This window comes from Pithys albifrons, chromosome 6 (genome assembly GCF_047495875.1).
Source record: "Pithys albifrons albifrons isolate INPA30051 chromosome 6, PitAlb_v1, whole genome shotgun sequence".
Taxonomy (NCBI): domain Eukaryota; kingdom Metazoa; phylum Chordata; class Aves; order Passeriformes; family Thamnophilidae; genus Pithys; species Pithys albifrons.
The window spans coordinates 63,181,274-63,205,995 of record NC_092463.1 but is presented as its reverse complement, the minus strand read 5'-3'; the positions used below and the strand labels follow the sequence as shown (position 1 = coordinate 63,205,995).

Genomic DNA, 24,722 nt, shown 5'->3' with positions numbered 1-24,722 from the left:
CAGATTATATTTTCATTTCCATCTTGACCTAGAGAGTAATGCCCCTGGACTTTGGTTAGGCAATATGTTTGTGGAAACAATGAGGAAAGCTTTTTCAGAAAGGATAATTCTAGATCACCAGCCTCTCAGGCAAACATGGTATCCTTGAAGCATTTACCTGTATTCTTTTCTTGTCAGTGAGGAAATAATGCTGTCTTTATGACAAATTCCAGCTTCACTGGAAATATTTCTCATTTAATAGACAGAGAACAGGCCAGTAGAAGATACACCACCAATGCTTCAAACTTGCAAACATACCCAGAGTTGGGTTCCTTTTCAAATGCACCTGAAGCCCTAGAGAACCAGAATTAATCAGATGGTCCTATTCAGCTTGCTATAGTGACAATTCCCACAAAATCAGTCCTAAAGAGCACGGTAGGATTTGCAAAGACTTCAACAGTGAGACCAATACAGCACATTAAACCCAACTTGACTCTCGAGCAATTTCACTCAGTTATATCTGGCATGAATTTGTTCCATAAATGTCTGACTCTCACTGGAGGTGCACAGTTTTCTTTGTTAAGAAGGACGTTGAGCCAGGGACTCTCAGGTGATGATTTTTTGGAAATGTCAGAAGTGAGAAGGAGAGGGATGAGAGGGGTTTATGTCTCTCTGTTTGCTGAGGCACTGAATCCTCTTTCTCTTGAAGTCAGACCAGTTCTATCTGGGGATGTGATTATAGCTTTGCTTAATGGCAGATGTTTTTTCAAAAGCACCTATGATAACAATTCTGATCTGTTCTGAAATTGATACCACAGGGTTTTTTAGTCATGAAGATGATAATAAATTATATCACTGAAAGTACTAAGTATGCTTGTGACCATGCAAGTGGTAATTTAGGTAGAATCAGTTAGGCTTGACTGAGAAGCTGTAAGAGAATTATTATGGGTTTTGTGATGCCAATAATCTGACCACCCCCTAGGGACAGATCGTCCTCTATAGTTTAGTTCTGGATTGCTCACTCTTGTTAAGACTGAAGGATGTGAAAGGTAAGAATTATGCATGTCTGGGGAACTTCTGTTTATATTCCACTGTAGATAGTTGTGGTTTTCTTTTTTTTTATTTGGGTTTCAAGGACATGATCAAGATCAGATAAAAATGAGTCTGAGGTCTGTGCTGAACACATCATAACAATTTACCATGTTGTGGAGTAAAAGAGGTAGAAAGGGAGTTAAGGAAGTCAGCTAAGACTCACAGTTTTCTTGCTGTTTTTTCATGCTGCTTATCACTACTAGGAATTGCAAGTCACCAACAGAACTGTATAAAATGATAGACAGATGTAAATGATTATCAAATTCAGCCCACAGGTGCTTATTCACCTGTTGTCATCACCTTTGAATATGATGACTTAGGAGGAAGGACTTTTTCTAAAATGATGAAGCCCTTTATGAAACAGTCTGAACAAAAGTAAACTCGAAAATGTGGTGCCAAGCTTCCTAATGATTTAAAGCTGTTAAGAATATTTTGTACACAGACTTCTGGAAAACAAAGTGGTTCATCTGAATCAACACAAGGTCTAATATTTCACTCCAACCCATATCATAGGCCTAAAGCCCTGGAGAAATATCTCAGAAGAAATAAAATTGTTGTGCGGCTCCTCCAAAATCTGTTCAGTACATGGAGTTACTTCACCTGGATTTTAGAAAGTGTGATGTTATCTTGCCTTCCTTTTCAGAAGACACCCAGACAATCCTTAACCCTAGTGACAGCCACACGGAACATGTTTGCAGTTTTGCTTAAGAGGCAAGAGATGAAGGTTTTTATAAGCAGTTCTTCTCCTTGGAGGTCATGGAAAGTAATTTGCAGCTGAAATGAAACCTAAACTCCAGCACGATTTGCCATGAATTGGGAACCTGAGTAACTTCTAATGTTCCTTACAGCAACCAGTCCCATTTGCTGCCACCAAACATGGCTGTGCCACATTTGGGGGTCAAGAATTGCAGGGCAAAGGGTTACTGAGGCATCCTCTCAATGCAGCCAGAAGTGACCTTTACTTGACAAAGCAGAAGTAACTTGGGATCTAAGAGAATGGTATTCAAATACTTAGTCGATTCAAAACATTGCCTTTGGATTGATCCTAATCAGCCATAATTTCCTAGTTTAATGGCCAATTAAAAGGCCATTTGAAAGTAAGAGAAGCAGAACAAATCAGCATGGAAAGAGCCTGGATAGTCTTTAGAAAGTAATTCAAGTTTACTTAGATTTTACACATTTGACTAATAAGAAAAGGAGGTGGTAATGGATGTCTTGCTCCAAAAGTAATACAAATTCATTAAATAACTTGTTTCAGCATAACATAAAGTCTGAAGCATCACTGAAAAGTAAAATGAAATACCTGCATTATAGGAAAGTATTTATCTACCTAATATCTTGGCTAATATTAAACAGCCTGTAAAATCCCCCACTATCTGGCTGTTGTGTGTTATGTACCTTAATATAAGAAGCAAAATTCAACTCAAGATTTTTTAACGTGTATTTACAGTTGTGATCAGACATATATAATGGTCAGAATGATTATATTTTATCATCTTTAAGCAGGAGTTATTTTTATGTTAATGCATCTTTTTTTTTCCTGGAAATTAAATTCCTTAAACATTACAGGCCAAAAGGGAGAACCACATCACCTCTGTTTTTTTCCTGGCTGGAGGTATCAGGAAGATTCTTGTATGACCAGAGGCAGGGACACCTCAGTTTCTCAAGTGAACCAAGCAGACCAAAGTGCTGAGGATTAAAGAGTGGAGTCCTGGTCCCTGTTTCATATGGATCAGCCCACAGTTCATAAACTCTGGAATGTGGATCCAGTGACTTAGACAGTCGTTTTGCAAAGGGAATTGTAAAGACAGTCACACACACCCCACCCCAATTAATTCAGAATGTCACCTGTTTCAGAAGATTTCTTCTCAGAGCCCTTCTCAAAGCTCCATGTGGGGCACCAAGGTTTCAATCAATAGCTAAGGCTCCCTGAGATCTATTGCTCTTTACCAGAGGTCTCTGGCAGATAAAACCTGTCACAAACCAGCTACTGGTCGCTGTCACTGTGGCCTCACTCTGTGGAAAAGCTGCTCTTGCAAGGCAATAGATGCCCTTTTTCCATTCTCTTCACTAACAGGTCACTTTTTTCCATCAGTCTGGTTTATCACTCAGGCAGATGTGTCATTGATGGCATAATATTGCAGAAGGCACTAGCCAATACTAATGGCATAAAGAGCAATAGAACTGTTAATGGGCCCTACACAAACCTTTTCAATGCATAGCTTCAGTGGCAACGTCAGCATCCCATTCACAAAAGACAGTAATCCAAATTTCCTTTTTCCTCAAACAGACACACACACAGAGCAACGACAATCCTTTGCACCATCATGGCAAATAGCATTGATATAAAACCCCACTGAGTATTCACCCCTTACATTAGGAGCTTGCCTTTACTGCATTTTAACTCTCACTTTCCTGAGAAAGGTACAGATTTACCAGCTGCAGCTTTTGCTAGTAATTTATAATCCTTTTTCCCCTGAGTCCCTTCTGCACTGGCATGAGGAGATGGTAAGATTTTCCAGTTGGGATGTTCAGTCACCACTGTGCACTGCAGCAGATCTGAGCTATTTGGTCAATGGTTCATCATGGGTAGCTTGTATTTCAGTCTGACTTCACCATATGAAATATTAATATTATGTATTACTATTTATTAGGAAGTTAATGTTCAAAACAATGTATTTTATTCTTTGTTAAGAAGAGCAGCTAAGGCCCAATTTTGCCTTCCATGGCAAAAATTAATTTACTTCAGTGGGAACGGTTAGACACTTGGCAACAATTGTTGGTAGTAAATTACTAGAGTATATAATACTATATATACTAATAAATATATACTAATAAATATAAACTAATAAATATTAATATATATATACAAATAAATACTAATATTTATATTTCAGTCCCAGTAAGGCTTCTTAAGAGTGAAAGCTCCATTTTGCTTCACACTTATGTGCATGCACAAAGAAGCAGCATTGTCATGTTTTCCCTTTCTAGCACAGCGATGCACAAGGAGCTGATTTTACAGTCCCTCAGCCTAGGCATTTATTCCTAGAGAGTGGTGAACATGCACGGCCACAGCTTTTCCAATTTTAGATCAATGAGCTACGCTGCAAAGAGCGCAGAACTGGCAGGTCCTCCTCATTCAGCAGAAGGAAAATGAAAGGGAGCTCCGTTCTTGGCTCCAGTTTTCTGTCACTCCATTGTCATTCAACAAAACAGACCCAAAGAGAGAAGCGATCAATCCATAAACTCGTGAAGCCTCAGTCTCCAGCTGTCACCGGCTTTGAGCTCCCTCCGCTGATCTTATCTGTTGCAGAGTGATTGAAAGTCATTTGTTTTGGTTGAAAGTAATTTGTTTTGGAGAGTAATTAGATTATCTCTTGGGGGGGCTTCCTACCTGGTGACCCAGTGTTTTCTCCTTGGCTTGCTGCTCATTAACATCAATTACCATAGAAACGTTCTTCAAAGGAAGGCTTGCACTGCCCAGGGTGGGGGACCTATTAAGAAATATGCTGCTTATTCCTGCGAGGAGATAATAAACCTTCTGATGTCAAACAATTATTTGTAGGTCAGACACATATGATCCCACTGGGGCTTAAGCCTTTCATTTGCCATCCAGTGTGAAAGGCTTAGTAAGTAGGAAATAAGCTGGATCTTTCTATAACAGTGTATGCTGAATGGAACAGGCTCAAGCAAACTGCTGCATAATATTTGAGAGCATTTCCTAACACTGCACGCATATTCCACACTTGCGGAGGTACTGAGATGGCAAATAAAGTGCATTCCTGCCGGGGAAAGGGCAGAGAGGCTCAAAAGTTCATACTCTGGTTCTTGTCCCCAGAATCAACTCTTTTTAATTGAGACAATTTGTCTGCTTATGGATATGACACAGCACTGATAAGCATCATAATAAACCCAGTATCTCTTTTTTCTGCAATATGTGAGTGCTGAGTCGTTGCCTGACTGTGACATTTACTGGCAGTGATTACATCATTACTACTGTGTCATCCTACAGACCTACACAAAATAAAGAAAACCCAAAATGATCCACCTTTTGAGCCCCATCTCCCTTCAGACACAGCAAACCTGAATAGTAAATCGCCCTAATTATGCACTCATTTACAAATGTTCAGTCTAAAATTTCCCTGGGTCACATCTGATTTTTGTGCTGCTCAGGCAGTAGAAAAAGGCTACAGAGGGAGCAGAAATTACCTCTAAAGGTAAGGTTTAGTTGCGTAGAAGTTGTGTAGATGTCCTAGTGCCACCAAATGTCCTGGGCTGGCCTGGGCATGCAGGATGAGCTGGGGTTACCCACAGGGAAGCTGGGGGCAAAATATCCTTCAAACATCCTTGTTGTGCTGCTATTCATGTTTACCTGGTCCATAGGGAGAGAGGAGTTTAAGTTGGGACAGGCTGAGTCAGGGTGGAAAGAAATCATCAGTAGTGTAGTCACCAAAACACACCCTGTTAGGTGATTGTGGCTCCCAAGCTTTAAACATATCCTACAAGTGCTTGAAATCTCTTTTCTGAAGAGCTGCTAAATGCAAACATCTGAAGTAAATAACTGCAATTTTTTCCCCCTTTGTCTTGTTTGAGTAATTAGGTCATTATATCTGAAAGTGATTGTTTCAGGCGTGCCAAGAGCGAATAATGAAGACCTTTGATGAATCCAGCGAGCAGCATGTAAATGTGGGGAAGGAATGCAGAGGCAAATGAATGACCTTTCTGAAACAGAATTTCTCCCTGCACCACCATTTCTATCCTAATTAAAGTCAGTTCATGCGTTTATTTTTTCCTGCTGTGTATATTCCAGTTGATTCTTCGGTGCTTCCCTTTTCTAATAAAATTCACATTGTCCAAAGTTTTTGAAATGTTCTCTTAATGTTCTTTAAATAGGCGACTGTGTGCTTGTTTAGGAGCAGTAGCTGCTTGTCAAGAGCTAAATATTTCCTCTTCCCACAGTTTTCTAGGAGTTCTTAGAACTTATATATTTTCTCAGAGTTGAAGGAATAAACTTCCTATCTGGAATATAATAGAGCAAGTAGGAGTTAATTCTGAAATGAATTTCTTCTCTATGGGATTACAGGACAAGAAAATTTCTTAATAGTTGTGTAAAACCTCATGTAGGTTTTGTTAAGGTTCCTGTGGATCTCAAATCTCCTGTCTAGAGAAACCCTTTGTTTCTTCTTGATTCCCTGCTCAGGATGTAAGAGAGAAAAAGGTGGGTAAAGTGACATAGAGGTACCCATTCATATTTTTTATCCACAGAATTATTGACCATTACAAGTATAACCAAAAAATCATTTTTTGTGCACACTATGGGGGGAAAATATTGTTCATGTGGATGGGTAATCAGGAACACTTTAGAAGCAGAACAAGAGGTGGTTTTAAATGTTCAGGTTGCTCAGGAAAGGTGGAAATGCAGGGTATGAACTAGGGATTCACTCATCCATGAGGGTAGGAAATACCATGTATGTGCACATCCTAAATACAGAAACAGCAACTGTTTGTTTATTTGTTTGTTTGTTTGAGACATGTATCAGACACAATCCAGGATTCATATCACAAAGTGTCCTCTGGCTACTGTTTGTACAAGCAATTACAGGTTAATTAATTATTCTAAGTAATCAGCTCTCTGTGGGGACATTACAGTCTGTTTTGTTGCTGTCATGGTACATTCAACCACCCTGAGCTCAGAGGTGACTTCCTAAGCCCCAGAAAGCAAAGTCACTGAAATGCAAAACACGAAAGCCAGTTGGTTTATCAAATGCTCAGTGGTTTAGCAGCTCATGTTTCTCCTCAGTCCAAGCTTTCAGTGCCAGCCTTTTTCCAACATTTCCAATTTACTCCCACAGCTTTGCCCATCATGGTGGCTTTGCTGGTTCTGCTTTTTGCCACTTAATGCTGCTGGATCATCCTGTTCAATTCCCCATAGGAACAGCAGAAGAAAATGAAATGCCAGCACTCTCTTTATTTGGCTCACACAAAGACCTGGATTGGGGGTTTATTAAAGGAGTGTTGCAAGAGGGTGATTACAGGGAAAGTTCAGCTGCTTTCCCTTTGAAATCCATAAAGGTGGTGTTCAGGTAATGGGTTTGAATGTTAGTCCTTTTGATGTCTTACACATCTGGAAGCCTGAACACCTTGCTATGAACAGACATCCCAGCTGGCTTCACAAAAGATCAGCAGGATGCACATCACTCTTCTTCTGTAGCTTTCTTCAAATTGTATGTTGTTGACTCTCTTTGGGGATCATTTAATTCCTTTTCTTTTTATGCACCTTCAAAGAATAAGCAACGTGGCCCCACAGACTTTGTTATGTTGACATTGAAGGGTCAGGGCCCAGCATTTCTCCTTAGAAGCTGATTCAAGCCCCACTGAGGAGCAGGTGAGGGCTTTGCTATGATGCCAAGTGCCACTGTGAAAGAGCTGAGGATATCCTGGCAATCAAAGGAGATGTGGTGGGGTCATTCTGGACATAATTCTTGGTAATTCCAGTCTCTCCAACCCTGTATTTGACTACCTTTTACCCCTAGCTTCAACTTCAGACCATATTAGGAAGGACAAAATGTCATTATAATTCGAAAACTGCTTTATGGAAGCAATGTCTGTGGAAAACTTCTTCTGTCACAGCTCAAAAACAATATGCATGTTCTCACTCAGAAATGGGAGTCATCGTCATTGTTTTTTATGATACTTGGGGAAAAAATACCATTGCATTTGAGATGCTGTTTGATTTAGAGAGTTGCCTGTGTCTTCCTGTATTGGTCACACTACCTACATCAAGAAGTTTGGGGCTTCAAGATTGCTGTGTTAAACATAAGAGTTTACTCCATGGGACACAAGACCAAGGATTGTATAAATTCACAGTTTCCTTCCTTTCCAGTTGGGTCTTATGTTTAGCCATTTGATTTGGGGATCCATTAAACCCAGAACCATGATGATTAACGTCCTTCAGATATTTTGTGACATCTGGAAGTGGATGTCTGAGGAGATTTGCAAGGACATAGGTTTGGCTGGAAGGAGTCAGATTGAAGATGAGTTTAGTCCAGGTTCCTGCCAGTTTGATAGTGGCTGTCTATGGATATCGACAGAACAAGATTAAAAGGAACATTCTTCAACCTCTGACAATATTTCTTAGAGGAACTTCTTGAAACGAAGGTTACAATCGTATTTTCCCATTATGGCTTCAAACAAGGTGAGCCCAGTGCTGATTATTTACTGATTTCTAGTTTTAATGGTCTTCCCTTGAGCCCTTTTGTAAAGAGGCATCACATTTGTTCTCTTTCCTTCCTCAGATAGTAAGGCTGGTTCAACAGTGAGTTTCATGTCCCAGTTATCAGTTCAATGAGCCCATATTTGAGCTCACCTAAACTCTGATACCCTTTGGTCAAAACCACTGTGGTTAATTACACTCTTGGATTTACCCTGGGATAGTAATGGAAAGAAAATACAATGAATGAACATTTACACAATTAAAACATAATTTATAGAGAGCTTTTAGACCAAACTGGCAAAATGTGTAACAGCAATTCATCAGCTGTTCTCTCCATGGTACTCAGTGTGGTCTAAACCCTTCATCTAAGTCATAGTTTTAATAGGTTTTTACTTTTAAAAATAAACATAAATTAAGGAATCTCCCATTTCATCTTCTAATTTCTGAAACGTGAAGTACAAGACAGTGCTGCATTTTAAGACAGGTTTTCAAACAGCCAGTTGCCATCCAAGTCCATTAGTCCGACCCTCCCCTTCTCTTCCCCAGGAACACATTCCTGCAGAACTCCAGCTGAAGTGGCTTTGTTGTTTTCAGGGTGCCCTGCCAGCTCGCAGCCCCTGCCATGACACAGCATTGCTCCTGCTTTGTTTGGGCTGCTCCACTTTGGGGCTGACATTTTACAATTTACATTTTAATGCCTCTGCAAGAAAAGGCTCCTTGTTGAGGGCAGTTTGCTGAAGCTGCAACTTTGAGGCTCAGACACGAGTGGGGTGTGCAGACAAGAACTCCAGGAGGGAGTTTCCTCCTTCCTTGGGGGTTCATGCCCTGTTTTGCCATGGATCTTGGGTTGCACCTCTGAGGCAAAACCATTTCTCCTTGGAGACCAGTAAATGCCATTTACTTTGGCATTTCAGGGGCCAGGCAGAGTGGGGAAGACTTTTCCAAACTCTCCAGACACTCATTGTGTACCCTTGAGAGGCTTGCACAGATTTTTTGGATTGAAATGGGTGAACATATTCAGGACAGATGGGACAGGACACATATTGGTTATATTTCCTTACCAGCACCTGCTTTAGGGCTTGACTTCACTGAAGTCAATAGAAGATTCCCCCCTCACCTCAGCACCCCTGAATCAGAGCTGCAATACAAGGTATACTGCAACTTATACTAAACTCTTCATTATTTAGTCAGTGCTGATATGTCTTTAATTAGCAGCAAATGCTCTTTTAAAGCCATCACAGGGAAAAAAATTTCACAGCAAACCATTCTCTCTCCCAAAGGAGGCAGCTTTTGCTCATACAGGCTTAGAGGTGTTGGCTGGAAAGGAGAATTAAATAGTAAATATTTGCTTTCTACTTAGTGAATGTCTGTCATAGCCATGCTAAGTAGGCAGAAACAAATTATGTGTGAAACTCAACATCCCTCTCTCTCTCTCTCTTTCACCCTTCTGACTGGTATTTGCTTATGCAGCCCAACTCCTTAATTTAATTAACGGGAATATGCTTATTTTACCAATTATAACCTTGTAATCTCCTTATCAGGAAAAAAGGAGCATTTTTACCACAAATTATTCTTTGTTGCATGTCATTTACCACAAGTTATTCTTTTTTGCATGTAATTTCCTCTTTCCACGTCATTGCCCTCTGTTTCCTAAAAACTATCCTACACTTTCTACTTATTTCCATTAACTTAGAAGTGCATTTCATTTACATAAAACTTATGGGAAAGCCTCAAAAATGCCCCGAAGTTGTTTATTATTACATTGACTCCTAGAGAAGCTCAAGTTTTAAGTGCTTGTGTCAAATATAAAATGAACTAGTATTGACTGCTTTTAACTGTGGTTTTAACAAAATAATTGAGTGGATTTGCCTGTAGTTTTGCCACACTGAACAAAATTGTGAACTTCAGTGAAATTTCATAGATCCCCATGAAAGGTAAAAAAATGAATATGTGTTGATAGGTAGCAGAGGTATTTTTAAGTCCATATATCTATGTTTAAATCTCTAGACATATTTATAGAGCTGTGGCTGTTGTGTTTTTTGTGATCCTTCAGCAAAGCATATAAAACACCTGTCCTGGATCTGCCTTAAATGTGGATTTATGATTGCCAGTTCATTCACTCTTCCCTTTTATCTGGAATGTATCCTTTAGTGCACTCCTACCACCAACAGAAAGAAATGTTTTTATTGACGGTCACATGTAAAGGTATTTCTGTTTATGCAGCAACCTGCACAGGTGAGTGCCTGACTGTGTCCCTGGAAAAAACTATAAATCCAGTGGGATTTTCCACAGAAACAAGGGGACAGCAGGTTTGATGCTCCTGTGAACAGAATCAGAACAAATTGGCAAGCAGATGCATATTTGCTTCCATAATTTTCTTAATTAACTTTTGAAGAGTGCAAACAATGAATAAATGCAAATTTGTACTGCATTATCTTCTAAAAATGTAACAGAAAGAAACCTCAGATTTATGTCACCGGGAGAAGGGAATATGATAATTTTCAACCTACAGCTCTGGTAGCCACATGAACACGTACAACTGTTTATTAAATGTATATATAGTCCTTGTTTCTGTATCTGCTCACCCTTCTGTAGGAGTCACAGGGTGATTCTAGCAGAATATTTTCATGAACTACTAATCTGTAATTCAGTGTGGGTCATTCAGTGAGGGCACTGAATCATTACACTTTATTTATTTTCTCTGAAGAGCATTAACTCGTTTAAAAACTGAGCTTTAAACTAATAGTGTGGAATATACTTCCAAGCATTCCCTCATTCTGAGAGGTCACTATTCACTCTCACCTGACTTGGAAGAGGTTTTTGTTGGTTTTTCAGCCTTTATTCACAAATTATTTTAACTATTCTTCTGTTCCTCATTTCGCTGGTTACCTGTGACTAAGAGTAAGCTGAGGCTTAAAGGGTCCAAATTAAATCCTAGTGACACGTGGTGATTGTTCTCTTAGGGTCAACCAGGTATGCATCGGAGGACTTTCTTTAGAAAGGTGGTAATTACAGTCCAATTTCTAGTGTGACTATTGTCACTGTGATACTTATTTGATAATAAAGAGTGTAAAAGCCCAAGACTGAAATGAAATGTTTGAATTTGTAACTTTAGGAAGTACTTTGATAGACTTTCATCACAAAATAATCTTTGTGCTTGTATTTTCTATTTTAATTCATGTTTTAGACTAAGATGTATTCCAAAATTATATCATTTACTGAATAAGCTCCGGTCTAGTACATCACGAGGAATTATCATCTGAGGTACCTGATTGCAAGAAGTCACATTCTTTGCTATTTACTGGCCATTAATCCAAAATATTAACTCCATGAGTTATTTGCCAATGGTATTGTATGGCTACAATACCTATTATATAATTTAAATTTTGTAGATATGTGTATATATATATATATTGTGTGTGTACATATATATATATGTATTTTGTGTACATATATATATATATTTAAGTGAAAAAATACATAGGAAGAATTAACTTAAAACAAATCACTCTCTTGGATGTGACTACTATCACTAGAGTAAAGATTTGTGGAGGATGCCAACTTTCTGATCATCGAGGTCAAACACCTCCAGTTTATCTGAACTATGTCATTTCTTAGGTTTCCATTTATAGGTCTGACTTCAGCAGTGGTCCTGTAATCAAATTCTTTAAAACACAATCACTATTTAACACAAAGCCATGTGAGATGGCCATAGATATCTTTCTGAACGAAAATACCCTTTGCTTTGATTATTCCATCAGGGCAGACCTTCTTTCCATGGCATAGGTCTATCATAGTTATATCAATAACTTGCGTAGCTCTATAAATACTTAAGTGCTTTTCCTTGACCATCCTAAGCATGCTAAAAAAAAAAAATCCTGTGCTGAAGTGCCCACACTATGCTTGCAACAACAGCTACAACCCCGTGAATCATATCTGATAACATATCAGAGAGCATAAAGGACATGGATTTTATGCTTTTCTGGCTGGTAAACAGATACTTGGTGTTCTAATTCTCTTTCCATTATGGTTTGTGACTAGTACACCTTGCTCTTCAGGTGGATGTGTTGAACCCTTTACTGTATGAGTTGCCTGAAAGCTGGTTTGAGCACCTCTGCAACCCTCAGACATGGGGAGAGGAACTGCAGAAGGCTGAGGGAAAGGAGATACGTGGCTCAAGATAAATATAAGCAAGTGAGAAGTTCTGTGCTGAACTGAAAAGGAGATTGAACTCAGTGGATGAAAAAAAGGGCAAATACTGACCAGAGCAGTAAGAGTTTTAAACTTAGAAAGGCTAGATTCAGACTAGATATAAGGAAGATTTTTTTATGATGAAGGTGGTGAAACACTGGCACAAGTTGCCCAGAGAGGCTGTAGATGCCCAGTCCCTGAAAACATTCAGTATCAGGTTGGACAGAGCCTTGAAGAACCTGATCTACTTGAAGATGTCCCTGCTCAGTGAAGAGAGGTTGAACTGGATGACCTCTAAAAGAACTTTCTAATCCAAACCATTCTATGATTCTACGATTTTATGAAAATAAACCCACCCTGACAAGAGCATAGGAGGCAGTCCATGCATGTTAACAGCTGCAGGAACAACTCTGAGTCACAGGGTTGGATATAGGTACGAGTCACTCCCGTGTTGGCAGAGTTTGCGTCCCTGCTCTGTGACCTGTGCCAGCAGGTCCAGCCTTGCTTAAAGTTTGAGTGGCTTTGGCCTTAACATGATGCATGAGCACTCCAGAATAAACTCTAACAAAAGATCTCAAGGGAAAGAAAAAAGAGGATAAAAAATGGGAGAGAAATAAAAGAGCATAAAAAGTGGGAGGAAAGGTAACCACCTGAGAGAGGGCAGAGTTAGATGGGATATTGGGAAGATATCCTTCCCTGTAAGGGTGGGCAGGTCCTGGCACAGGTTTCACAGAGAAGCTGTGGCTGCCTCATCTCTGGAAGTGTCCAAGGCCAGGTTGGACAGGGCTTGGAGCAACCCGGGCTGGTGGAAGGTGACTCTGCCCATGGCAGGGAGGTGGAATGGGATGAGCTTTACAGTCCCTTCCTACCCAAAGCATTCCATGATCCTTTAGAGTGTGCAGAAATCCCTATAATTTGCAGTTTCACCTTAAGGGCTTTCATAACACCATCCTGGTTTTGTGGAATCAACCTTCCTGGTATAAACCTTCCTTGTCAAGGGCTAAGCCAGTGCCAAGAATTGTGTGTTCCCCAGGTGGTTACCTGTATATTGAAGGAAATGCAACTAAAAAGCATCAGAAAAGGTGGTACGAGATCAAAAGTGGAGCATGAAAATGTGTCACAACAGGAAAAGGAAAAAGAGTGCTGGCTTGGAGGGGTATTTTTCTGGGCAGAAGCTGCCTGTGAAGAGGAAGCTGGGCACAGGCAGGGCTTGCAGGGAAGGGCAGTGCCAGTCACCCTGCCCTGGCAGAGGAAGATCAAAATCACGGGGAAAGGCAACGGAGGTAATTTTCCTTAGTAGTTGTGGAAAAGGCGTCATAAATCGCAGCCGAAGTCACGGCTGTTGGCAGGTGGTTCCTGCCCATCCGTGCCGGGCACGGACGATCCCGGGGCAAGCACCGCGGGAGACGCGGGATCATCGCCCGGCAGTGACCCCCGGGATGCAGCGCCCGTGCCCGGGGCAGCTCAGCTTATCTCAGAGCTGGCTGGGGGAAAGGCGCCCGCACAAAGACACTCTGGCACAGCGGAGATAGACAGCTAATTGCCGCGGTTAATGAGTAACCCCGCACGGACCGGCTCCTGAGAGCGGCTCTGCTGCTGCTCACGCTTCCCCAGAGCGCGTTTCGGGATGGAAGGAGAGCTCTACGGAGAATTACGTGCCCTTTCCTCAGCAGGGAAAAAGGAGCCTCTCGGTTGGAGCACAGTGGTGGGCTTCCTCCAGGAGGCAGAGGATAGGGGTGCCCAGGCCTGGCAGAGCAGTGGGACTCACCCCAGGTGGTGCTCAGAGAGGGGGAGGACTTGCTGGAGGGACCGGGACAGGGCTTGCAGATGAGAAATGGTCATTATGCCTAGGCCTGGCAGAGCAGTGGGACTCACCCCAGGTGGTGCTCAGAGGAGAAGCTGGTGGGCATGACCTGCTGGACGGACCAGGACAGGGCTTGCAAATGGGAAATGGTCATTATGCTGCTGGAATGAAGTGCTGATGGTGGGCATGGGGAGGCACTGGAGCAGCCTTGAGGATGAAGGAGCCCCGTGGAGGGCACCCATCCCACTGCACTTCTCGGCCACTAGCTGTTGTGAGCCAGCCTGGGGCAATCCCTGCAATGGTCAGGGATCAGAACGGGGCTTCAGTTACCATCTGGGCAAGAGAAAAAGCTTACAAAATGTTTGTCCAACAAAAAACTCCCAAATGTTCCCCTCATGGCTGAGCTCCCAGGCCTGCTGAGCAGTCAGAGGTGCACAGCTGGATGTTTCTTCTAAATTTCTTTAACAAGATTCCCACAAGGTTGGGGTCTGTCCTGTCTCTAAGGAATGCTCCTCCTGCAGGTGGTACTCCCTTTCTTCTCACAAGCACCTCAGTGACATTAAACAGCTGGATTGGCCCCAGCCAGCATTACAAACACCTTTCTTGAAGCACTGGAAGCAAACAGATGTAGTGGCAGAGATAATGAAAAAGTATGTAAATAGTAGCTCCCCAGAAACCACCGAGTTTCACCAAGTGGCTTTGACACTTGCCAAATACCTTTAAGCTGATAAAGATCTGATTTGTACTTCAGAGGTAACCTGATTAGCAGCCAATTCGAATCTGGAATATGTTAATTGGTACAAACATCACTAAATCACTTTCTTTAACCTGTATGGAGTAGTGTGAATGAACGGTAGTGAAGGTCAACACAGCCTGGGGAGTCATAGAGAGTGAGGTACATCTATATCTACCCACAATAAAAGAGCATGATTAGTAATAAAATGTAATTGCAGGTACACACACAGAATGACACTAGAAGGTACCCAAGGACAACCCAGCACAATGAATTTAAGAAAAACTTAATGAAACCTGCCTTTTGTAACTAAATCTGGTCATGCACCACATTTTTTGTCAGCAGTCTTGCCCCTTTCAGCGCCCAGGAGAGAGGATGTTCAGTAAATGAGACTCAGAATCTGTGTGTCTCAAAATTTTTGAATCTATTAATGCATATATTTTTGAACACTATTTATAACAGCTTGGAAAGAAGCAGGTAGAGCACAGTGATATTAGTGTCACAAAGGTTAATTAATGTGAACTTTCCAGGTTCAAAGCTTCCTGTCGCAATGTTTCACAGTGCTTGTCATTACCTCTCAGCTGCAGCTGAGTCAAGTTTTGGGTGCTCACCATCTTTGCCATGCTTCATGGTGTCTTCTTGGGCATTCAGAAAGGAAGGGCTGGGCCTTGGGGTTGTTCACCCTGGAGAAGAGAAGGCTCCAGAGAGACCTCAGAGCCCCTTCCAGTACCTGAAGGCACTACAGGAAGAGGGACTTTGGACAAGGGCATGTAGTAGTAGAACAAGCAGGAATGGCTTTAAACTGAAAGAGGGCAGGTTTAGATTAGATATTGGGAAGAAATTCCTCCCTGTGAGGGTGGGCAGGCCCTGGCACAGGTTGGGCAGAGAAGCTGTGGCTGCCCCATCCCTGGAAGTGTCCAAGGCCAGGCTGGATGGGGCTTGGAGCAACCTGGGCTGGTGGAAGGTGTTGACCCCAATCTTCCTCAGTTTGCAGAAGCATTTGTTGGAATTTTATAAATTTCAAAGTATCTATAAATAGTCTTTAAACTATGTTCTATAGACAGAATGAACCAGCTTCTTTTTAATGTAGAACCATAGAATCACAGAATGGTTTGGGTTGGAAGGATCTTTAAGCTCATCCAGTTCCACCCCCTACCATGGGCAGGGACACCTTTTACTAGACCAAGCCCTGTCCAACCTGACTTTGAAATTTATGATGAAACTCATGATGAAACTTATAAGAAAAACATCAGTTTTATATTAAGTAATTTTTTGCCTGGAGAGACTGACTGTAGCCATTTCTCGCGTGATATTTTTAAACAGTCAATTTTTAAACCAAACAGTTCAGGGTCACATTTCTCGTCTGAAGTCTGTTAATCATGACTTGTGTGCAGGAAACTGAAATTGTGCTCTGTCCCCCTTTTGCATATTGTATTGCCTGAAAGGAGCTTGGTATTACAATTTTGCACTATCCCATCCATTTTTTAGATTATATAGTAGAAAGAGAACTGGCTGGGGGTGGGGGTGGTGTTTTGGTGGGTTTTTGTTGTTGTTTTATCTTTTAAGCTTCAGACTGGGTTTTCTACATTAAAAATCTGTTCTCATCCATGCTTGGCAAGCAATGTGTCATATAAAGGGAGCTGCAGCCATTCAGGGAATTCTTTTCACTCTCTTGCTGAAGGGCTTGCTAGTCATTATCAAAAGCCTCCTCACCCCTTAAAAGACTGTCTTTAATTGGCCACTTGCTTGGCCAGTTAACATGTTGTGGTGGAAACCAAGTGGCAAAGTGTGAACAGCCGAATCTGGCACTATAAATTCGGTGGCTGCTCTGAAACCTGTGACTACCTATATTCAAGGCAGTGTTTTGTCATGTTGATTTTTATTAGCACAGATCAGACACAGAGAACTTGGGAGATGTCACAGATGAGTCCCAAAATGTTAGGCATGGACCACTTAAAACATGCAAGCCTGCAAATGAGGGGATGGGGCTTGGAGACTTGGCTTTGTGCTTCCTCTGGCAAAGGAGGGCACAGTGCAGGGCCAGGCTGGCACTACCCCTGGTATTCCCATTGGCTGGATCATCACTGGATGGAGGGATGCATAATCTTTCCATCCTTAGGAAAGGGTTTTTTGTTGCTCTGTGTAAAGAATGTTTGGTAGGTGGCAGGAACACAGCATGGCTGGAGCATGGAAATGCTCTCAGTGATCTCAGAAATCTTGCAATCAGAGGCTTTTTTTAAAGGGTTAAAATTAATTTTCACCTTGAATGCACTTATTTTGCTCCCTCAAAAGGCAATGTGAGGAAAATTCATACCTGAAAGTGTTCAAAGAGATGTTGCTTTGAGCAACCTGGTCTAGTGGAAGGTGCTCCTGCCCATGGCAGGGGGTTTGAAACTAGATGGACCTTAAGCCCCCTTCCAGTCTAAACTGTTCTATGATTCTCTGATTCTATGACATCTGTATTAGTAATGAAGCAAAAAATGGGTGATGTGAGAGGTAGAACATTTCTCTCCAGTCCCCTGTGACATCTCAGGCTGCTCCATCTGTGGTGGCAACAGCCCCTAATATTGTCCTTTGGGTAGGACCACATGTGCAGCTTCAGCATTCCAGGTCCTATGAACCTCCAAAGCTACTGGTCTGAAAGCTCACCTTCCTAAGAGCCAAGCCTTAGGATTTATCTCCAGTCTTAAAATTATAATTGTATGTTTTCCCAAGGCTGAAATTAATTTTTTTATCCCTTGCAGCAACTTTTTGTTATAATTTTGGAAGTACCAGCAGGGACAAATTTACATTTGTTCTTTTCACAAGATTGTAAACCAAAAAGTTAATTATGAAAAATTATTATGTCTGCATGCCTATTTATTCTGGTTCTATTCATAGCAGCATTAAATATGCTGCAGCTACAGTCGTGCAATTATAAAACTCCACCTGTGCTACGTATTTATAGTGCCTATACAACTTTAGAGAGAAATTATGCTTGCTCAGAGTGAGGGCACTTGGACATTCCCAGCTCATCTATCGCCTTCCCCTTTCTAGGAATAGAAAAAAAAAAAGCATCACTCAGTGGAAAATGAAGTGGAGAAATCTGTATCTTGGGGTCTGGATTTCTGTTTTGTATGGCCCTTACTTAGCTGGACAAACTCCCTTTGCTAGCAAGGTGTGGAAAACCAAACCTGAATATTTGCATTCCCATCTACTCCTGGGAAAAGAGTAAAACTGGAAGCACAGAGATTAGGTAGTGAGTGCATGTGTGTACAAGTGCACGTGCATAAGTATTTACAAATAAAAGTTATGCCAAAGAATCATAGAATCATTAAGTTTATAAACGACCTCCAAGATCATCGAGTCCAACTTTTGACCACTAAACCGTATCACAAAGTGCTACATCCACTCATTTCTTGAACACTTTCCGGAACAGTGACTCCACCACTTCCCTGGGGAGCCTTAACCACTTTACAGTGAGGAATTTTTTCCTGCTCTTGCCCTGTAGTTGCTACACAGCCCTTCAGATTTCTGTCCACCTGCATTAAGTATAATCACTAATTATAAAAAGAGCCTATCTCAACACTTGACGGAGAGAGCAAGCAGCTCTCAATAACACTAAACCCTGGCCATCAGGTTTGTTTGTCATGTTAGCACCCAGCAACATAAACCCCAGAGCTGCTTTGTGTCCCTGACCATGAATTTCAGATGCTGTGCAAGAAGCTGCTATCATTAATAACCAGGGGAATAATACAAGGAAGAACAGCAGCATGTGGCAGATGCAAGTGTGCATATCTGTTACTGAGCTCCTGGAGCTGAGCTTTCCTGGCCAACTTCCAGCTTTGGCAGGGAGAACTTTAGCTGAGTAAGAAATCCAGGCTGTCAGTCGTGGAGTAGCTGGCAAAGACACAAAGACTCCCCATGCTTTGGGAAAGTGAAATGGCATTTTTCCTGTCTTTCCTTGCAGGATGCATTCCCTTATAAAGAGGTAAAATCAACACCAGGGTGTCAGGAGTTGTAAACGTTTATCATTTATTATGCATTTAAGTGTGCACAGCACATACACCACAGTCTTGAACAGCACCTGTATAAAACTACAGACAGATTCTGGTAAATGGTGAAAGCTCATACCATGTAACATCGTTATCAAGGTTTTATTACAATATTCAAAAGTTACAACAGCTACCTCGGAACATATCTTGTGTGAGGCCATTGGTTGTGGATTTAATTAAGTGGAAAGTGACAAAGAAGAACCATTCCCAGAGAGAATCTTTGTGGTCTGATTTTGCTATCTGAAATCTGGAACAAAATCATCAGTTGTCAGAGGTAGTGGTGATAATTACACAATGATTACTCACATACAGAAAACACAAAGTACAGAAATATCCCAGTTTACAGAAAAAAAAAAGAATTAAAAACATTAGGCATGACATTTCCTTAGTCTTGATTTGGCTTCCTTTTTCCTAACTATTTTATTCCTTGATGGTACCTGCCTTAAGGTCTAGTCCTGGCCGGCTCTGATCTTACTGAACTTTGGTGAGTAGAGTTTGTCTTCAAGGTCATGTGTAAGTAGAGGATACAGGCAAGTCTATACCATTACAAAGGAATAAAGGCTTTTGTGTAGGAATGTAAAGAGGAAAAAAAAAAGAGCTGAACTCAGATTGGTGTGTAGTCAGAAATAATTAGATGGGAAGATGATCTGCAAACATCCTCTAAGTCGTCAAACATTGTGGTTAGTCCTGGTTCCCACTTAACATATTGATGCCTCAAAGATGAAGTATCTTATAAAGAAGGAAAAAAAAGCAAAACCAAACCAAAACAAAAAAAAATAATCCTTTTAGTGATTCCCCCATAACTAAACCTGTCTTTTCCTTCATCACATTAGAGACACGAGTTACACTTGCAAAATATATAAAGAAAAATATAGGGTTACTTGATGACGATATAGTACTGCAGCCTGACAGCTGTCTGAAAATATTTTCACCATGATTATCCTTACTAAAAGTAAACCACTGGGTAAAGATAGCTCAAACGTGACAAGGCTCAAATAGGATGCACCCAACTCTATCCTGAATACTTTTGGCTACATATGGGAAAAAAGGAGATTTAGGATTATGGCTGTTCCCCCAGGCCCTCCTCTAGAACTATAAGCCCAGTAACTTCCTTCCATGCAGAATTTGTTAGGAGACTGGCTTTGAGAGTTAGTGAGGTAGAAAATTAATCAACTTCATCAAGGAATGAGACAGAAAAAAAAGCAGCATATTTCTCCTTCCAAATACTGCAGCAAAAATAATAAATAGTATGAACCAACCTCAATTCCCCATAATCAATCTAAATTCTCTCTGTGGAGCTTGTGTTTGCTACAAACCAGAAAATTCTTTTGCCTTTTAAAAACTTAGGAGTGTTACTTTGAAAATTGAAGGTAGTCTCCAAATAAGAAAGGGAATTTGATTTGAATAAAGTCAAAGTGGTTCACTGTAGATCTACAATATACATTGTTTTTCAGCCTCATGCCAAGCAATTGTATCAAATATAAACTTCCATTAAGGGCCAAAAAAGATGCTCTGCTCCTGTTTGTCTAAATAGATAAACCCAACCCCAATCCTTCGAAGCTGCCAGAGGTGTTTCAGCCTCTCCACTGAGAAGGACTGCAGCAAAGTTCAGAGTTCAGTGCTGGCAGATCTAAAAACAGATTTGTGGGGCAGCTCCCCAGCACCACACCGCTGTAAACCGATCTCACTCCAATTAAAGAGCAACGTGGCACAAAGGGGGTCAGGCATTGTGTGTGGCTCCACACTGGCATCCCACTCTGCCACCGCTCCTTGCTGGAGGCCAAGAGCTTCTCTGGGAGTCATGGGAGGGTTGGAAAACACGAGGAGGAGAACAAAGCCACCATAACAAACACACGGACAAATACACAGGTACAACAACAGACATTGTGCAACACACAAACAGTGCAAAACGTTGTAAGAGAGGAATTGGATGTCACCTGGCGTAGGGCACAGAGTAGCAGCACACCTGTGATAACTTAGAAATGAATTAAATAAACCACAAAGCAGAAGGCTTCTACTAGTTGCACCATGAAATGAAAAAAGACCTTGGGTTGGAGGTTCGCTTTGTTTTCAGAAATTTAAAAAAAACCCAACAAAATCAGAACTATAAATAAATTTTGTGACTATATATACAGATTTAAATAATTAACTTAAATATCTTACACCTACTCTTGCATAAAACTCTCCAGTAAAAGTGCACCATGTTTTTAACCCCGAACGTGTTCTGCATCTTCCCCTGTGCTGAGGTAGGTCTGAAGGGAGAGGTCTCAGATTCTAGGAAGAAAATGTGTCACTGTCATTGTGGGAGACACTTTATTGCCTTTCTTTGTTCTTCCATTTTTGCTCAGGGCTATATACATCCCGGGATAAATCCTGGATTCGTAAGCATTGTAGTTGTTTGGCAGAAGAATCTCTTTGAATTTGCACTCGTCATTGAAATGGGTCTGAAATGAAAAGGAAAGAGTGAGGGGGAAGGAATTTTAAACATCACATGTGGAAATATTTTTCCTACCAGGTGGAGAAGGCGTGCTGTGGGAATATCTGCAGGTGAGCCCCCCCCTCTTAGGAGTCTTTTGAAGTGGTCTCTGAAGCTTCAAACAGGACTCAGGAGTCAGAGGGTCATTAGGGGTGCTGTGCCCAGGCCCAGCACGTACACCTAGAGGTGGGAAGGACACCAAAAGCTCTGTCTGTTGTGGGAGGCACAGGGGTTAACAGAGCTGAGGTGAGGTGACCAAGGCCTAAGCCCGGTTCTGCAGCCCTGCTCATCTAATTGCTCAGTGGTTGTCCCACCAGCAAGAAATTGCCTGAGAGGCTTCAGAAAAGTCTGAATTAGACAAGCACTTTCTCATGTAGCTTCAGAAAAAAAGAGGCATTTTAAAGACACTCAGAGCAAACTGTATTTTTTGCTTCTTTAGGTTTAAAATTGAAGGGAAGGTTTGGATAACTTGTGTTAATGACTCAGGAAAACAGACCTGCAACTTTCAGTGATGAGGTTTCGTTTGCGAGTGCAAAGGGGAACAGGTGTTACAAGTGTGTTATCTGGAGAGGAACAAATGAACTCATCTCTTCCTATTGGGCAAAAGCCAAGGGGTTTGCAAGAGAGGTCTCAGCCTGCCAAGCTGATCACTGGACTGGAGATTATCCAGGAAACCAAAGCAGGAGTATCCCTAAGAAATGATGCAACAGAAGTTCTTGCACTTTGATGACTGATTCTGTCTGGCTTTTATATAAGTTAAAATCCTCTGTAACAGGACTGATGCCCCAAAAAAGAATTCTGGATGCTTCATGTCTTCATGCCCTAGTTATCTCTGACATAGTTTGGCTCTTCCTCAGCCCAAGGTTCTTCAAAGCATACTTTGGAAACATGACATAGAAAACTCACGGGCAAGGATGGAGACCCAGGAATGTGAGTTTGAATTATGCTGATCACAGTAACTTATACAGAAATGGCCTCAGCATGGGCAAGGATATTCCCTGTTATTGTCCAGCTCAAGTATAATTTCTAAGAGATCTCTACCTTTTCCAAAGATTCAATGTAAATAAAGATCTGTGTTGTCTCCTAATAGATCTTCCTTCTTATAAATAGAAGATCAAACCCTAAGGATGCTGAACTGTCATGGGAACTGACTCTCCATTCGCAAGCATTAGCAAAGTGGGATCAATAGGTATGTGAGAGTCACTGATTCATCACATCATAAAGGGTCACTTGTGGGGGCCTGGCTGACCACAAGTTCAAGTGCCCTCTTGAGAGATGGAGTGAGCAACCGCCACACCTGCTTAAGGCTGTTTGCACTTAAATATCGAAGTGAATGGACTGAGGCTACCTTGTGGTGCTGCGACACAAATCACTCCTCTGTTGGTCTGTGTGGCAGGAAAGATGGGTAGCCACAATTGGATGACTGCAGTTTTTATGTGGGAATCAAGGAAGTGTCATGCAAAAAAAAGTGGGTTTCCCTTCAAAATCTCACTAAGCAGCACAACTGGGCAAGACACCTTCTGTTGGCAGGGCAGCTCTGACCCAGGAGGGGCAAGGATGGGGCTTGGGCAGCTTTTAGCACCATGCACACATCTAGCCCAACTGTCCCCTCCCCAGGCACACACTTGGTGCCTACTTACAGATCCATAGAGTTTGCCTTTACTATTCATGGCCACGAAGAGTCCACTTCTAACACCAAATATGCTCACCACTCCTCTTTCCACGGGAGAAATTTCCAGCAGACCTATAGAGGAGACACAGGAATCAGGGGGACAAAGAAGTACACTGTGGAGTGTTTGGTGCCAGTGCTGCACTCATCTCCCCATGCCCCAGCACTGCTGTGGGTGGCCACAGAGCCTCATACCTTCCACGTGCTGCCCTCTGCCCCACGCTGGGACCTCTCTTCTTTTAGCTGAGTATCTATTTTTATTTGGCCCCCAGGCATTCTCTTGTGTAGACAAGGTTAAAATAAGCCAGAGCTTGCTTAGGGCAAATGAAACATTTGTCATCGCGCAGCTTACATCCCCCTCCCCTCGCAGATCTTATTGTTTCAGTTGGATAGCAGAGCCATGGGGCCACAGGGTTAAGTCCCCAGCAGATGCTTTCCAAGTTTTGGGGGAGAGCCCTGATCAGAGCGGGCGGCCCACGGCCCCGCCGATCCGCCAGATGTTGAGGCAGCTCCGACACCTGATGCCTGACGGCGACGAGGGGACAAGGCAGCGCCGGTGGGTGCCACCGAAGCGCCCGGTGGGTTCGGCCGCCGCCGCGCTGCCCGCGCTGCCCGCAGCCCCGCCGTGCCGGGGGTGGCGGCATTTTTCAGGGCAACCAGAGCTCTGCCACGCACCCACCACCCTCCCCTCGGGACACACCACTCTCCCATCGGGACACACCATCCTCCCCTCGGGACACACCACCCTCCCCTCGGGACACACCACCCTCCCCTCGGGATACACCACTCTCCGGGGCGGCTGAGTCGCTCCGCACCCGCGGATCAGCCCTTCGGCCACTCCGCGGGCGCGGCGCGTCTCACCTGCCCGCCACGGCCGGCTTACTGTATCGGTTCTCGCTGTGAACACCATCGATGCGGCCGTCGGGCAGCACCTGGATGTGGAAGCCGATGCCCACGTTGCAGTAGAGGCGCCGCAGGCGTTTGATGCCCAGGAGGTAGTCGCCGTCGCGGGCGGCATCGCGGCGCTCGGCGGGCAGGCGAGCGACGGAGCGGGCGAAAAGAGCCGCGTCCCAGCGGCGCTGGCGGGGCCCGGCGGGGAGGCGACCCGGAGCCGAGCGGCCTCGCACCGCCCCCGGCCACAGCAGCCCCAGCAGCAGCGCCGGCAGCAACGCCGCGGGCAGAGGCATCCCCTGCTCGCTTAGGGACGGGCCGCTCGCTCCGAAAATGCGCTCGCCCTCCCAGCTCCCACTTTATACTGAGGTCTCAAAGACGGGGAGGGAAAAAAAAAAAAGAAAAAACGAAGAAGGCCAACAAAAAGGGAAAAAAAAAAAAGAAAAGAAAAACCAAAAAGCAAAGCGGGGAGACAGGGAGCGTAGTGCTCAGTCCCCCGAGGATCTGCGGTTTCCCTGGGCTGGCTGCATGGAGAGGAAATCCCGAGAGCAAGAGCTTCTGAACTTGATCTCAACTCCAGGAGTCTTGTCTGATCTTCTTCTATAGCTGCTCAGCCATAGCGCTTTAGCCCTGGCCACGA

General features: G+C 42.8%; 1 protein-coding gene across 1 annotated transcript; it reads right to left on the bottom strand.

Annotated features, from left to right (window-relative positions):
- Positions 1–21,313: 21,313 nt before the first annotated feature.
- On the bottom strand, positions 21,314–24,378 carry FGF4 (fibroblast growth factor 4). The gene is made up of 3 exons (XM_071557119.1): positions 24,075–24,378; positions 23,163–23,266; positions 21,314–21,490 (listed from the first exon to the last, which is right to left on the bottom strand). The coding sequence occupies exons 1-3, from the start codon at positions 24,376–24,378 to the stop codon at positions 21,314–21,316; spliced, it is 585 nt and encodes a 194-aa protein (XP_071413220.1).
- Between the last annotated feature and the right edge of the window lie 344 nt (positions 24,379–24,722).